We start from the raw sequence: 16922 nt of genomic DNA on the forward strand, positions 1-16922 counted from the left end.
ATCTTTTCATCTTCTTTTATTGTGCCAAAACTACATGTAGTAACACAGCTACATTGTTTTCAAGATCCTCCATATTTTTCTATTTAGAAGCCTTACTTCTAGAGCATTAACGTGATGTCATTTTCCATAGCAAAATGATGATATTCCAACTTGTTTTTTTTTATTCAAGCGGGGGTATAGATTGTAAATTAACATGCAATTGAAGTATATTGTATTCAAAGAGTTATATTTTTATAAGTAACTAATATTAGCGGTCCCACTGGGCCGGGACCGGGACCGGACTGGACCGCCGGTCCCGGTCCGTGGTCTTGAAAATTTGGGGACCGGGACTACCGGTCCGGTCCCCGGTTCCATACCAGGACCGGACCGACTTGGACCATGCACACCCCTAGATTTAATATGGCCAAGATCCTTCTTTTATACAATGTTCACTTTGGCCCCTCTTTTGAGAGAACAAAAGCATTTCTAGCCCTTATTTGGAATTTCCCTAACGATTAAATGTGAATCTTTTCTTTTTGGGTTTTTTGCAAAAAAAATACTTGGGTCCTAAACTATCTCTCGGGTAAATGTTGGTGCATTTTTATAGAACACTTCAAAGTTGTGGCCAAATTTATCCTCCAAGTGAAAGTCGGTGTCTTTCTTAGTAATGCTTGAAAGTTAGAGTTGGAATTGTCACTTGAATGAAATTTAGCACGTTTTTGTGAAAATGCTCCCATTTTTTTTTATATCTTTGACCAAAGATGAAATTGTCACAATGTTGGTTGTTAGCTCATATACATCGCCTTCTTGAGAGAAAAAGTGATTGAGAAAAATGAAATTTCATTAGGAGCAATTCATCACGAAACTAAAACTAATGTGAAAATTGTGTTAGAGGTTAACTAAATTTGTCTTAATACATCTTTCTAAATAATGAATTGTTGGTCTCCAACACTTTTATTTCTCAAATTTAGATTGCTCACATCATTAGCCTCCGCGACAAGCTCGCGAGTCAAACGAGCTTCGCAGCCGAGCTCAACCGTCCCGCCAAATCATTGTCGAACGGCCTCGATCTATGCGGGAGATAAATGCAGCTTGAAATTCCTTTCAAAAGAGAAAAATATAATCGAACGTATTGAACTATGAAGAAGGTATTTGATTTGGAAATTAAATTCGAAGTCGGTTATCGCAATTTTTTTTTTTAATTTGGTAAAATGGCACTAAAGTCATTCTTCAACGATTCCGAGGGACTGTTCCTTCACTGCGTGTTCGTTATCTTAAATTGGTAAATTGGTAGGAGACATCACCCTAGTCAGTTAGATTTATAAAATTTAATCACACTTCTTACTAACAAATAGCCCTAAGAAAAGCTCGTTTTCGCTTAAATTCGGATCAATGCCCTATCTTTGAGCAAAGCTTCAGCCGCCAATCTCCCTGAAACCAGAGCCCCATCGAAAGTGGCCGATGTCAGGTAATCCCCACACACGTACACGCCCGACCCGACCCTCGGATCCTTAGTCAAGTCGGTGGGCGGGCATTGGTTCGGCTGCGCGAACCCGATCCTGTAAGTCCTCAGGTGCCTCCACGAACCCACCGCAGACTCCCCGAACCAATCGGTGAGCTCCCGAACCACCTTGGCCGTCAAGTCATTATCGCTCACCCCCTCGAACAGCCCGATCAATGACACGGACACCAGAGCCTTCTCGGGCGGGCCGTAGGACGGAGCCACATTGGTGGCAAAAAACATGTTATTCACAATCCCCTTACCCGACCCATTGAGGAAAAGAACCGGATCTTTGACAGGGATCCGGTCCCGGTCCGCCGCGAAATACAAGCAAACCGTGCTTCGTGGTGGTTTTCTGTTGGCCTTCGCTCCTTCATATTTTCCCGCCAAAAGCTTAGCGGCTGCAGGTTCCTCAACCGCAACGATCACTCCAAGCTCACTTCGGAGAATTTCTCCACTCTCCAATCTCAAAATCGGCGATTCGGACTTGTCGAATTCAATTGACACTGCTTTGGTGTTCAACAAGATCGATTCCTGCGGCAATTTGAGCGCTAATTGCTTGGGAATGGCGGCGATCCCTTTCGCTGGAAGAGCATTGTCTCCGAGAGCGAGGCACTTGAAGACGAAATCGAAGAGCCTAGAGGTGGTCTCGAGCTCCCTGTCGAAGAAGATCCCTCCGAAAAAGGGCCTGAAGAACCGTTCCACAATCGAATCTGAGAATCCTAATTTTGTCAACAGGTCAATCGTCCGTACCTCATCGGCGGTCAGAATTTCCCGGTCCGACCTGCTCAGGACCCGAATCCTTGCCAATCCGATGAGCAATTTATCCAGGACCGACCCGATCGGGTTGACCAGGGTGTTAACGGAGTCGGAGAAGTGCCTGATGGGGTCAGCCACGGTGTGGAACCGGCCGTCGTAGTAAACGAGGGCGCCCGAATAGAATCTCTTGAGGTCCAGGGCCCGGTAGTCGAGCAGCTTCTGGGCTTCGGGGTAGGCCGTGATGAAGATCTGGAAACCCCGGTCGAGAAGGAAGCCGTCGACGAGGTCGGTCCGCACGCGGCCGCCGACCGCGTCGGAGGCTTCGAGGAGGAGGAAAGGGACGTCGTGGGAGCGGAGGCGGGCGGCGGCGGCGAGACCCGCGAGGCCGGCGCCGACGATGATGACCTTGGGTGGAGGGTCAGAGCCAGAGGAGTTGGGGAGGTGGGTGGCGGGGGGAGCTGCGTGGGGTCTGAAGGGGAAGGAGGATGAGAGCTTGGTGGGGGACGAGGAGAACGGAATGTGGGGAGGTGAGAAGAGAGAGAGTGTCATCTGGAATCATACAGAGGAAGTAGAATTTGGGTGTGCTTTCCGATTCCAGCAAATCCATGGCGAAGAACAGCGATCTCACAGGCTTTGAAGATGAGTTGTGGCTGTGGTTTCTCTCCCATGGCTGGACCTCTATCCACACTTTGCTCTAAGAGATGAAGCGCGGATGAAGCTGAATTGGCTTATCCATTTGCTACCAGATCAGATGGAGACATCATTGCCACGTCAGAAAATGAGGAATTTTCGTAATTTCGGATTTCTCTTTCATGAATCAACAGTTTTTGTAGCCCTTTTTTCCTGACCCATCATTTTTCCTGCCAGTGGAACCATTACAGAACAAGTTGGTTTCCCCCTTCTTCTTTCGTTGTCTACATTGATTGTTGTTGTTACTGTTATCATATCATAATCATCATTTTCCATGGGCAACTTCCAGCTCTCTTTTTTCCTAATAAAGCTTCTAATTTCCAGATTAGTCGCGTTACCATGTAGTCTCTCAATTATCAATTCCAAGTTTCGTAGCACAAAATGGAATTGCAGCCCGTAATTGTGATATGTGGCAGCACCAGCAGGTCAAAGTTCACTCTGAAACGGCTTAAGTATGCCCTTCTATCTTGTATTTGGATGCAACGGTTCAACTTGGACTGTAGCTGTAGTTAGATGTTCTGAAGATTGGTTCAATAGGTAAACTTATTGAACCAAATGAAAAAGGACGTATCTGTGCTCATCTAAACAACATGAGACATACATCAAAGTATATTGTCACAAGCATGTTGAGACCAACTTTATGCATAGGCAACTTTTGGGGTGAATGAATGTCTACAAGAAGTGTAACAGAACAACTATCTTCGCCAATGTGAGGTGTTCAATCTCAATTTCTTTGTTTGCTCCCGCCTGCACACACGGCTTGCATCCTCTTATTCAGCTAGGGAATATAGGAAGACAAGAAAAAATGTGGAACTCTGAAATGCTGCGGTAGAGAAGGAAGTGTTCTCTAAACAGTGCCGACTATTTTGACCCAAACAAAAAAAAGAAACAGTGACTACTATAACCACCAGTGTGATCAAAGAGGGTTTGTATACAGTAAGAACCTGGAGTCCATGGCAATGTGTTATGTACATGCATCAAACCTGAATCAGACATGGGTATGTATCCATGTCAGAGGAATGTTAGCAGTAGCCCAGAGTTACTAGCTTCGTAAGAGGGGCGCTGAGTGATGTTGGAAAGGCATTTGCCTGGATGTCAAAAGACTAGTCGAAACAGGTGCTGGGGGTTGGCACAAACAAAGTGGAGCTTTATGGGCTGCGTATTTCATTGAAGACCGGCAACCTCTTTGTAGTATGAGACTGGCCATCCAGAAAATGTTGAATGTATGTATCTACATCTTCCCTTGATGGCGATACACCGGGATGACAAGGTAAAGTGATCTGAATGCCATCATCCTGCGGTGACCAGTCGCGAGGGCACATTGTTCTGCCGGAAGAGTAGTGGATTTGTCTAGGTCTGTTGGTTGTGGTGGTTGCCATTTCTACTCTTGTGAATACTGCTCTGCTCGCCTGATCAACAGAGAGCCCCTTAAAAAGACTTGTGATGTATTGTAAACCATTGTCCATGAGAAATTCGCATAAACTATCTTGAAAACTCATTGTGCATGTAACTTTATAGTTTGCTATTCGTGAGAAAGAACATTTCATACCTCAGGGTTGACCTTCATGGCAGAAGGGGAGAACCGCTGCGCCTGCTCTCCTTTTCCATGAACATGCTGCGAATGGAGTAAAGACGCAACTGTTAAATTTCAAAGCATATGAACTCTGGACAATTGTAGTGTGATTGTAGATTGACCGCTGGTGGCAAGAATGGTTTATCATGGGCCACATTACCAGCATATATCTGACTGCAGCACAGTTTTACACCGGGAAACGGACTTGAAAGGAAGAAAAAAGAACTCTTTCACCATATGAAAATGGGAGGAGAAGACTCACATGCCGTCTTGATCCATAAGAGAAGAGACAATTCTCCTCTCCTGCTCGATAAGTTGCCCTCTTGTGCCGACTGTCACCCGAAGAGGATCCTCCAGAATCCGATGCCAGTAAGACACCATCCACCACCAGTGTGTCTTCCTCCATATTAACCATAACCGGTGAGATGGAATCGTTGTTCTCCACAGCTGATGATGGAGATTTTAACAGAAACTTGATGATAGGTGAATATGTATCGATGTTTTGATTCATCTGGAAATGCCTTTGGCGGCCTCTCCCCTGCAGCAGATTACTGTCCATTGTGCGCGTGTTGATCACGGGAAGATTTCCAGTTAATGCCCTCATCTTAGCAAGTCGCGAGTTGTGGCCATAAAGGTTTTCCATGAGGCCTTCTTCTCCTGCTTTCCACAGAAGAAAGATGTATGTCTAACTATGTTTCATTCAGACATCATTTCACCTGGAAGACCTCTAAATGATATCTAGTACATCTTCTTGGAGTGATAATCACGACTAAATCGAATACACTTTCAATTACAAAAGACCCAGAGGTTTCTCATTCATTTCTTTCAGATTGGGGTTTCTCTATGGCTCTCCAAATACGTAACTCTAAAACGATCAAACCCTGATCGACCTACTTCCCATCATCAGTCAAAGACGGGTAAATTTATGATCAATATCCTTGAGTTCTTCCCTGAAACTGAAAGCTTGAATTTTGGGAAATTTAACGTAGCATTTATTTCCTGTATTGCCCAGGAAGTACAGGCCAAAGAAATTAAATACGAGGAGAACGCTTAATGTAGATCACGACAAAACAATTGTTTCTACGAACCGTCACTTTGCTATCAATTTAGCCATAACGGCTATAGATGAGAGTACTAGCAACTCAAGCGGCTTCTTCAAGCACACATCAAAAACCCCAATGGCGTTATTCAAAGAATTACTATCAGTCATGATGCACTTAAATAAGCAAACAAACTGATCCATCTAATTGCTCTTGTTTTCATTATTCCTTTTGACTCCGAAGTCTCTCTTACTCCAAAAGTTGCAATTCCCGCCCAAGTTTGAATTTTGACGACAGATTCCAGAAAGAGAAAATCAGAAATCAAACCAGGAGCGATCCATGAAACATGAAACATGACTGACGAGCGAGTTCGAATCCTAATCCAAACAGCGGATTTCGGTGAACATCAACTGAGGAGCTTAACAAAAACTCATAAAGCAAAGGGATTCGTATAATAGCTCCTAGCTTCACGCGTCTGGAAGACAGAAGCATTTCAGAGGCTACTCAAAAGTCAAGTCCGACCTATGGAGCGATAGCAAAATGAACGAACTTGAATCCATGAAAATGAACTGGCGATGGAGAAAAGAAGCTCGGCATATCGAACTTTTCGACAGTCATCGCCCAATACTCCCGAACCTCGTGTTTCCGTCGCTTCCATGCCTATTGCACCCACTGGAAGAGCGATCGAAACCTCTGAAGCTACTATTTCCATTCTCGTTACTAGCTTACCTGAAAAGCCTTTTTCGATATGTGTCCAGCTCGCGCCAGAACTCGATTATCTCTGCAACTAGAAGACAGAGGAGGAGGAAGAGAATCGATCAGCGAGATGCAGTGATCGCTCGACAATCTCAAGCGTAAAAAACTCGAATGACCAAGCTATGTAGTTGTTGACGAATCACCTGCACCGAGAAGGACAGAGCAAAACCTAATCCTGAGAGCATAGCGATTGCATGAAACCAGAGAGAAGAGGGAGGAGGAGGGAGGACCAGGGGAGTGCTCCGCATATATATAGGTAAGTGAGGCGGTGGGCCCCCTGCTGCATCTTTCTAATTTGATTTCGGATGATATTTTTGTACTTTGAAAATAGTTTTGACCTTGTTTGATCCAGCATGTTTGGAGAAGAATCACCGAAACACAAATGAAGTATTGTCAGGGCATATACCATCAATAATGGTCTCATTAACATGAGAATATTGTCATTTAACTATCCTTAACTCATCGGAGAATTTGCGAAAATAATAATCGACGCGTAGCCGAAAAAGGCAGAAGGTGTTCCGTGGGGAAATCGCGAATTCATCTAAGTATGTTTGCGACAGTGGTTCAATCCATAACGAGTTTGAGTTTGGGTTTGGTGTGAGGTATAATTGGTTTACCTATCATGAGATGGTAAGTTCTCAATTTGCCACAGTTGATTCGCTGATGCGTTTTGCCGAGCTTAGGACATGCTGGAAAAACAATCCCGCCACACTCGTCTGGTACTGTAGAAACTTGGAGACCATGATATGCCGAACTAGCTGAAAAAAGCGAATTTAGATGGGAGAAAGGGAGTGCAAAGGAGCATCAAAGATGAAAGTTTTCTCATACAACAGATTCCCCATAAATGCAGCCAATTGTTCTTATTGGTATTCCCAGCTTGGCTTTGTTGGGAACAATTTTACCCAAAAAGCATCACATTGAAACAGGTTTCAACAACAAAGCCACAACACAGAAACCTATTGCCTTACAAACTGTATGAGAAGTCACCAGACCCCGTGGGACAACACTGTACACAAATTCAATGATTCGAGACACCTAATTAACCCCATGGAAATGCTACAATGATGAACAGCCAATTCGATCCTCACATTCCATCAATTGCGTTCTTCAGATTACCCCCGAGCAGGGACATGAGTCCGCCACCATGAACCCTACCTTCTGGTATCATGGCATCCAAGCTCTTTCTGGTCCCACTGCTGCTGCCTACATCCAAATGGGCGCCATAACCACTCGTTCGTTCCTCTGGCTTCTCAGCACTCACGAAAGGTGAAAAGGATGATGAGGACTTCATTGACAGAGGAACCAGAACCTGAGGTGGTATGAGATGTTGCCTTCTCGCTGGCCTCTCCAGCGAATCGACAGAATCTCCGATTCCTGAGGATGAGAGAGTGTTATCCAAGCTGCTCCTGGCAGTCAAAGCAGCAGACACGAGCCCATGGAAGAGCCCGGGCCCGATAAGGCCACCTCGGTTGTTCTCCCGCTCCTGGGCCATGCTGCTGTGTGCAGCGCACAGACCACTCTTACCCCTTGCGAATTTCTCACACTTACCTTCCGGCCACGTGCACCGCTTACCCCCACCGTGCGCCTTACAAAAATCAGTACTACCCTGGGCACTCTTCTCGCAATTTTCAAATTTGCACCGCTTCCCTCCCCCATGCTTCACACAGCAGTCGGTCCGACCACGCGCACTCTTTGTGCAGCCCGGGATAGCACACCTCTTCCCACCACCATGGGCAACACAAAAGTTTGTGCCTCCATGTACACTTTTTGGGCAAATCCCCCCACCATCGAAAAGGCAACGCTTCCCTCCACCATGCCCCTTGCACAGGGGCGTGCTCCCTTCGGCACCTTTTGTGCACCCAGCAAAGATGCACCTCTTCCCACCACCGTGAGCCTTACAGTACATGGTGCTACCTTGGGCCCCCTTCATGCATGCCAGGTACTGGCACCTTCGACCACCACCATGAGATATGCACAGTCCAGCCTGGCCTTCAGCACTGCGGGTGCAACCCTCCATCTTACATCTCTTTCCACCGCCATGTCTTATGCAGAGCCCTGACTTGCCTCGTGCGGCTTTGGCGCACCCTCCGGGGTGACCACACCGTCTGCCTCCGCCATGGGCTATGCAATAATCAGTCTTTCCCTCGGCGCTTTTGGTGCACCCCAGATGCTGACACCTCCTACCCCCACCATGAGCCTTACAATATGCCGTCCGGCTCTCTGCACCTTTGTTGCACCCAGGTTTTTGGCATCTCTGACCACCCCCATGACCAATACAAAGGCCTGATGCTCCCCGTGCTCCCTTCGAGCAACCATGGAACTTGCATTTCTTGGGATTGCTCGTCCTTTGGTCTGACGATGCGGTCGCAGTAGTTTGCTCGGAAACAGTGCCAATTGACATTTCTGTTGTAGCTGACAGCTCACAGCTCACTTGTGACTGTTGACAATGAGATTTGGTCCCAAGCTCCAGCAGTTCCTGTGTCTGAAAGGATGTCACACTATCCATCCTAGGAGCCAAAAGAAGAGATGGCATGTAACCACCAGACTTCTTTGCTGATGTAGACCCCTCATCAACTACAGGAATAAGTAATCTACAACCCTCGGCAGACACTTGGCCAGCAACGGTAGCACTAACATTATTTTCCCCAGAAACTGAACCCTCCAGCATGCTTTGGCCTTCAGAAAGTCCAAGCTTTAAGGTAGAATTGCAATCGGAAGCTAAAGTTTGTGATTGCAAAGCGGCTAATCCTTTGCCCTTACTAGCTTTACAGTAGCCATCACAATAGGCGCTTGGCGTGGGGCCCAATCCAAGCATCAACTGACATCCATCTTCCGAGGACATGGTAAAGTTGATCTCCCGATTGCTGGCATTTTTTCCTCCTCTTGGCAACTTGCTTCCTCCATAACCAAGGCAATTCAGCCGTAGAGTGGTGTCCCCAAAATGATCGGGTTTAGAAAGTTCATGTGAAAATAGACCACCCTTCTTGTTAAGATCCATGGCAGTCATCTTAAGCTATATCTATAACAAACAGAAGGGCCCAAGAAGAAAAATCATTACTGGACTTCAACAGAGGCAGTATTCCATCCTAATAAATAAAATGCGCAAGGAACCCTCATCAAGGTAGCTCCACCACTTACAAAGCCTGACGTGTCTGACCTATCCATTTTATGTCAGGGAACTGATCTTTCAAAAGAAGCGGTTATTTTCTAGAATATCTTATCACGTTTCGAGGATAGAAGCCTTTAATAAGGCCGGTCAGGATCAAGTCCAAAAGATCGTGGGAGCGTCTCCTGCTCCTTGCTAGGTAATTGTCCAGCTTCATTAATCCTACAAATCAGAGAGTAGTCAGCAATAGCCACATAATAATAGATGGAGGCATCTAATCTGATTCAGTAAAATGGGAACTATAAGACCAGAGCTACCTAATCTCTAGCACAATTATACTTCAAACCTCACGCAACGACTCTATTTCAATACGGGAAACCAGTGGAAGTGAGAAATGATAAATCTGGGAAAACCTGGAATAACTATTTCTGAAGGTCCATATCTCAGCACGTCTTTAAAAAAAAAAAAGAGAAAAGGCCAGGATGTAACGTTAGGGTAGCGGAATTTTGGTTTGTGACAAATGCGCACACTAAAGTGGCAAAAAAATATATGGAGCCGAGCTTTACCTCAAGAAATGAGGAAACGACAGGGAGCGAAAACTGGTGTACGGATGTCGACAAACAGAAGGAAATTGATAAATATTCTAGTAATTGACGTCTCCATATGACTCTTCAATTATTGTTCCTCTATTGAATCTTGTGAATCACACGAGGAAAAAGATAAGAGAGGTATAGTAAAGTAACCACAATCTCGAACCCCGTCATCTTCATTCTCAAAGATCTAAGTATACATGTTTGACAGCCGTTGACGGGCAAGGCAAAAGACACTCAAGAAATGAAGAAAGAGTTTTGATGTACAGATCAATATGGTGTCTATAGGGAAAATCAGCAGTCTATTTCTGAACAGTATTAGTTATTAATTGCAGTATTCATCAATAGAAAATGGACATAGCTGTTGTTAGCAAGCATGTGCACTGCATATGTATATCCATGTCAGCATCCATGTGGTCGTGGATTTCTCATCACCAGGAGTTAATTTCCCAGCCAAGTCAAATCAATGTCTGAGATAAGGCAGATTAAGAAAATCATCTTCTGGGTTTCGAGGTGCCTCTATACTAAGGAGGACAGGGGGTTCATATCCAAATCGCAGCGTAGATCCCAAGCCAGAAGTCTATGGGTCAAATTCGAAATTTATAGCAAATATCACCGTTTTCTGTAAACCCCATGTTAGAAACATGCAATCTCGTAATCAGATTTAAGATACCACATAGCTGCAGCAAGTCAGTACAGCTGATAAAGTGAAAACTGACACTCCATGAAGAACCAATGCAAGGTAACCAGCTCAAGGTCACCACGAGAAAATGAAAAATTCCAAAAAGAAAAAAAGAAGAACAAAAATTGCATTGAAGCTACTTTCTGCATCTAAGACTCGAATAGATTTACAAGACCTCGTGCATGTAACATCCCGAAGGATGTAAAATGCAAAAGGAATCCGGACAGACGCAGCAAAGCTCGATTCTTCAACAATCGAAATCGAAACCCATCCAACGCTTGATTGCATCAGCAAACAAGAAAGCGCACGCGCAGAAACGATCGACACATGGAAACCACAGAATCGACTTTGAATCCGAGGAAACGGGCTCGTGTCGTCACATAACACAAACTGTCTGTCGGTCACGGACCATTCAGGAATGGCGAAAAGCAGCGAAGAAAACACATCATCTGGTCCGGAGCGCGAGACGAATCGATTGGAAAACTGAGAAAGAGACAGAAAACGCCTACCTTGAAGACGAACTCAGGTAATCTCAGAAGCAACAACCGGGAACATCCCACGAATCCACCAAACCCAGACATATAACAGAAACTGCGAGATGAAATTCACCAAGTGGAAACTGAGAGAGAGAGAGAGAGAGAGCAATTAGGAAAATAAACACATAAATAAATAGAATAATGGATCTGGACGGCTCTAAATTTTTCCGATAAACGGAAGGTGCTGAGCTTCGCGCTCGCGAAATACCGAAAATGCCCTCCCCCGCTAAACATCCTCCAAGGACAGGCGACAGCCGAGAGGGAGAGAGAGAGTAACCCGATTGGGACATCGCCTACTCCTTACTTTATGCTGACAACGACTGGGGATCGAAAAGTCAGAAGTGACCCGCGTTACGCGCGCCCGAGCGAGGGGCATTCGGGGTATTTCGCTGTTGGAAGAAACCAAAAGGGCTTGACCGGAAGCGGGAGGGCGCATCTTGAGCCACCCGTGCAACTTCCCTTCACAGCATCCAACGGAACCTACGGCAATCGGTTGGGTTGGGAATCTCCACGCTGCACGTGGCGCCTCCTCATTGGCCGCGGGCGCTAATTATTGGGATGCCGGAATCGACCGCGCATTCATTCACCGTTGAATATAATCTGGCATTTTAGATCCGCGGCGGCGCTGCGTTTCGAGTGCGTGCGGCACAACTGCAGCCCCGCAAAATCGTTGTTGCTTACCTCAGCTTCTCCTTATTTAATTAATTATTTTTTTTTTCTAAATCAAACCTATGATGGGAATTAATCATACGTTTAAACTTTAAATCACCAATAAAACCAATTATTGCTTATAAATAACAAATAAAAATTATAGCCAAATATTTAGTAACCAATTAGAGTTCTCGCGAAATTCATGGAGAAAAATGTTTGAGGAAGTAAAAAATAATAGCAATTGATGTGGGGAGTGGGATCTGTATCCAACAAAATTCCCTAATTGAAAAAGAAAAATTATATAACGGGGTGGGGGCCCCACCATCTCGTACCTTCGTCCAAATGCTGACAAGAGAACAAAAAAGGAGAGTGGGGCCCAGCGGGGCGTCAAAATCAATGGTTGTCGCCACGTCGAGGAGAGCGACGTGCTTACGTAACTCGCTCCCATTGGTGGCCACCGAGAAACCGGGACGTGTGACGCCCCAACAACGCCGGCGGAGCCCACAATGCCCGTGGAATCTTCATTTGCCGCTTGTCTTTTTCCTCAATTTCCTAATTCATATATATATTTTTTCTTTTTATTTGCTTTTTTTTTTTTTAAACTTCTTTGTTGTGTTGTTACCTAGAACAAGAAAAGTCAATGCTATTTGAGAGCTTGAGGTCGCATCCTATGGAGTTCTCACAGCATTTAGCTCGCAGATGTTCTTGGGATCTGCGGCTTAAAGATGATAACAAAGCCGGAATCTTTGATTTTTGGCTAAATCTGAAAGTCCCTAGGAAACGGCAAAATTGTCTGTATGGAATCTGCCACGTGGACTTGGTTGTGTTGTTTGGGGCGGGGGGGATGGAATGGAAAGCCAACTTGAATGCTACCGCCCATGTGGAATCCTGTGGCTTTGATTGTACATTTGTTCCGTCTTTCTCCTTGGAGTTTTTTTTTTGGGGGGGTCATAAGGATCATCATCGTTCCGTCCATCCTAGAAGGGTTTACGGTTACTAAAAGTGGATCATCATTATCATCATTGCCTTGGCAGACTAGGGCGGGCCTTGGGTGAGGGGAGCCTTTAGCCGGATCGGGCGAGGTTTTGCCCTTGCCCAAGGCCGACGATCTCTGCCAGCCATTAACGAGGCCCAGCAAGCTAGCGGATGGAAAAAGAACAAAAAAATGAAAATGTATAGAAGGAAAACATAAGAACAAATAAGAGAAAAAAATTAAAATATTAAAATTGTCCATGTCGGCGTCGGCCATGCTACGTATGACGGACGACATCCATTTCAAGAATTTTTGGCCAAAATTGGCTGGGCCAACTCAATCGGCAAAATGCGAAAAAAAATTTAGAATTAAAGTAACAAAATTAAAAGGTTTATGATTGAATTGGCTAAAGAAATGTGGGTTTATGACTAAATTGGTAAAAGTGCAATAGATTTATGATTTTTTTGGACAATTTTTCTCACTACATTGTATAATTTCTAGAACCACTCGTTTTTGGAGTTTCATTCACGTGAAACGGATTGAGTAGTTACAAATGATATTAGAATACGATCCACCCGAGCAGATATGCAGTTCATGGACAGAGTAGCCCCATACCCGATCCAAATAGATGTGAGAGGATTTGGGTAAGCACCTCCTAACATGCTCTTAAGATGCCAAATGCGTAAGAAATTGCCCGACCACGCATCCGACCACGCATCTAATACGGGAAGTATCACTTGGCGATGCAATCCAACACTAACGAGGACTTCGGTTTTTTTTTTTTGGTGGGGAAGTTTGTAAGGTTTCAAAATCCTACGCCGGATGCAAGAGGTCATATCGAGTAATTCACAAGTAAACACACATTTTCCATTGATCATTATATTGCGTTGTTGTTGAGGATATTCATTTAGAGATTTGCCAAGCGTGAAACGGATCAAGCCGTTACAATATGGATATTGAAACTCCTTATTCCACGACTGTGTTGTAAGGATGAAATAAAATTTTCGAGCACAGGACAGAATTATATGTTTAGTTTTTTCTCTCTTTTCTCATTCATCACGAAGCATAAAGGACAATATGACTAGTTTTATGTAATCGATGTTAGGAGACCCTACACTTGGTGGGGGATTCTGCCTGTCATCATCTGTCCCCCAACTAATCACCCTTGCTTATCCCGCAATTAAAGATTAATTAATCTCCCACACGCACGATCAATATCATATACTTAAAAATGTGTGATTATTGAATGAGTTTATTCAAACCGAGTAGGTTCAGCGTGGCCAATGAGGGAGAGGACTCGTGCCAAGGTATCTGGAAATAATCGGAGTGAATCTCTAGCGCGAGCGTTCAAGCTTATCCTGCATTTCATACCAAACATTTTCTTCTTAATCTTTGAACATACCGAAAGGGGAGGATGCCAGAATTTCCATTCTTTTAATTAAGCTCGGTTTGATTATTGAAAAATGGATGATTTGAAAATATTTTTCAAAAGGTTGTTCGATCATATAGCTTATAAAAATGAACGAGCAAAAAATATTTTGATCGTTTACGTAAATGTTAGATATAAAACGTTGTCGGTAATGAAAGTATTTTTCGTGGGCTGAATATTTCAAACTATTCACGCAATTGTTTTTAGAAATATCATTCATTCTCAACGAAATAAATTAAATGCTATTTATTTGTTTGGGCCGATGGGAAGGAGTTGGTTGACAACGAGACTACTCCATATGACATTCGGGATAGCAACATTGCAATTACGAGGTGGTAGCCGGTCCAAAATATCGATCACAATTGCATAAAGTCGAATGAAAAAAGAAGTTTCGACGACGTCTTACTAGAAAAAGAGCGATTTAGATGCATGCATACTTTGCGATCTTAAATTTGTACGAATCGAAAAGAAATAAGGAAAATGAAATGACACGATAATACAATGATGTTTAAGGTCTGGAGAGAATACTTAATCCGCACGCTTGTGGTCAGAGACGTAAACGATCGTTGTTCTGGTTCTGCGGAGAGTTGACCAAGTTTATGGAAATTAAATATGAGAAGTGGGTGTGTAGTCGAGGCCAGAGGCAACCATGGCGTGTGTCCTGTCCCGTCCGACACAGAAAAAGGTGTCCATCGAAAGTACAAGACATGCTGATCAAAGAAAACATCAGGGATCTGGATCCTTGGGGACCGAATTGCCTTCTGCCTAAATACTGATTTGATTTGATTAATCTTATTTTTTCACGGATTAATTTTCTAAACCTCCACGCATTTGGTTTACTCAAATTCGCTTATGGTAATTAATAATTTCCATCAATCGGGTGGTTTAACTACAATCTCGGTTCGACTAACCTTCTTTACATCACTGTGGGGGTGGGAATCAGAATGTGCGAAGGTCCAATAAACCTAATTTGAGATTAGCTGTTGCTCGAGTCGATTTCTTGGTTGGTGTTAGACCCGCTACACGAAGCTACACATCTCAACCCACGACTCGACCGTCCATTGATTCATCCTTCGCTTGACTCGAGGCTAGACAAGACGAGAGCATCCCGAATTCTGCAAGAAAGTTTCATCAGAATCGTTTTCAATCACTACTTCGCATAAAACGTCGTCGTCGCCACAAATTGAAACAACATTTCTCGTTCCGAGCCCACTTTTACCTTCTTGTGTCTAGCGGAAAGATGGGATGGATTACCAAAGACACGTAAGCCGAGCCGATCCGTCCATGGTTCAACGCCAAGAAGAGCCCAAGCCAAGACCATCTATTTGGGCCTAAGGAAGAGTCCGCAACAAGCGGCTCACCTAAGCCCAATTCAGAAAAATTTAGTCTGCGGACCCTACTCCCAAATCAGCGGGGCCCACGGGCACACGAGGGATCTACGTGGGCCCCACCCGACCAGAGCCGCGTCCATGCGCTACCCTCTCGGATAGGAAGCTATATAAAGTACCTTTTCCTTCCACATCCTCGAATCCAGGCTTAATTTAGAATTCTTCCTGAAGGTTGAGCATGATGCGGCAACGTCTACAGTTTCTTGTTCATGCCGCATAATTCAAGACTGAAAATTTCAAGGGAACGCTGCCAACCGTTCTAAAATTCTAAACCGATAGGCGGAAGGAAGACCACATGCATATAAAAGAAAGTACTTTTATATCTCATTATCGAGAGCGACATGGAATTTTTCTAACAAGAGTCTTTTTGGTCCGCCAGAACTCGAGACAAGGAGGAGAGGTCGATAGGCGTGACGATGCCACTGCGATGGATTAGATGGTTCTCATTAGTTAGTGCCTAGTGGAGCGGATCCTAACTCCTCGTCTTAACAGGTGTACATCCTGAAGAGTGGGGGTGGGGGAGGATGGGCAGAAAGTAAGTGGGCTTGTTGTGTGGTTTAGCTTAAAAGAGAGCTCTTTCTTTAGTTGTCATTTTACTTTTTAGAACATATGTCTGAAGGAATGTGATACGACTCCTTTAAGAAGTACCAACCAATATCTCTAGTGTTTGTTTTGAGACAACATTAAATAGAAGCGAAATCAAAAGTCAGACAACATTTTTTTTTTCTCTCAAGAAACCGAATCGACTTTGTTCCCAACCTAACATCGAGTATGAATCTGATTTTCGTTTCGTCCGGGAAAGTTTTATTTTTATTATTTTTGTTTTATTTTTAAATATTTTTAGCTATAAATATGTCATGTATTTCAGCGTATGGGATAGTCACAAGATCAGTTGCGTGATCCGAATTTGATCATACACACAGTGGATAATTTAAAGAATCCCATCCCGTATACTTCGTGGAATTTGGGTTTTTTTTATTTATTTAGACATTATTTGGTTCATGCAAAATGAACAATTTTGAAAACATTTATTCCGATTGTTTATAGCATTCTGAAAAATGAATGAAGAAAATCTTTATCATATCGATCACAAAGATATTTAAACATAAATTGTTATGGATAAACAAAATATTTTTCTAAGCGATTAATTTTAGAAAAATATTTCTGAAGTCGTTTTTCACGGAATAAATGAAGCTTTGGAATTGACATTTATTTTCTGGAGAGAGAGAGAGAGAGCGCACGGAGAAGTATGGGCTTCGCGCACACAGT

At 44.0% G+C, this 16922-nt stretch overlaps 3 protein-coding genes across 4 annotated transcripts; all 3 read right to left on the reverse strand.

Annotated features, from left to right (window-relative positions):
* Positions 1-1047: 1047 nt before the first annotated feature.
* LOC115747388 lies at positions 1048-3043 on the reverse strand. The gene is made up of 2 exons (XM_030683536.2): positions 1342-3043; positions 1048-1086 (listed from the first exon to the last, which is right to left on the reverse strand). The coding sequence occupies exon 1, from the start codon at positions 2786-2788 to the stop codon at positions 1358-1360; it is 1431 nt and encodes a 476-aa protein (XP_030539396.2). The 5' UTR covers positions 2789-3043; the 3' UTR covers positions 1048-1086; positions 1342-1357.
* Positions 3044-4035: 992 nt separating this feature from the next.
* On the reverse strand, positions 4036-6576 carry LOC115747343. Of its 2 annotated transcripts, XM_048272404.1 has the most exons (5): positions 6442-6576; positions 6272-6329; positions 4765-5159; positions 4479-4544; positions 4036-4338 (listed from the first exon to the last, which is right to left on the reverse strand). In XM_048272404.1, exons 3-5 carry the CDS (start codon positions 5143-5145, stop codon positions 4078-4080), a joined length of 708 nt encoding a protein of 235 aa, XP_048128361.1. In that variant the 5' UTR covers positions 5146-5159; positions 6272-6329; positions 6442-6576; the 3' UTR covers positions 4036-4077. The 2 variants fall into 2 exon arrangements, with proteins under 2 accessions (XP_048128361.1, XP_030539335.1); XM_030683475.2 differs by lacking the exon at positions 6442-6576 and having other exon boundaries at positions 4765-5162; positions 6272-6402.
* A 528-nt stretch (positions 6577-7104) lies between these two features.
* On the reverse strand, positions 7105-11344 carry LOC115747302. The gene is made up of 2 exons (XM_030683403.2): positions 11186-11344; positions 7105-9626 (listed from the first exon to the last, which is right to left on the reverse strand). The coding sequence occupies exon 2, from the start codon at positions 9303-9305 to the stop codon at positions 7383-7385; it is 1923 nt and encodes a 640-aa protein (XP_030539263.1). The 5' UTR covers positions 9306-9626; positions 11186-11344; the 3' UTR covers positions 7105-7382.
* Positions 11345-16922: the final 5578 nt, after the last annotated feature.

The sequence above is a fragment of the Rhodamnia argentea genome, chromosome 11, assembly GCF_020921035.1.
Source record: "Rhodamnia argentea isolate NSW1041297 chromosome 11, ASM2092103v1, whole genome shotgun sequence".
Lineage (NCBI taxonomy): Eukaryota > Viridiplantae > Streptophyta > Magnoliopsida > Myrtales > Myrtaceae > Rhodamnia > Rhodamnia argentea.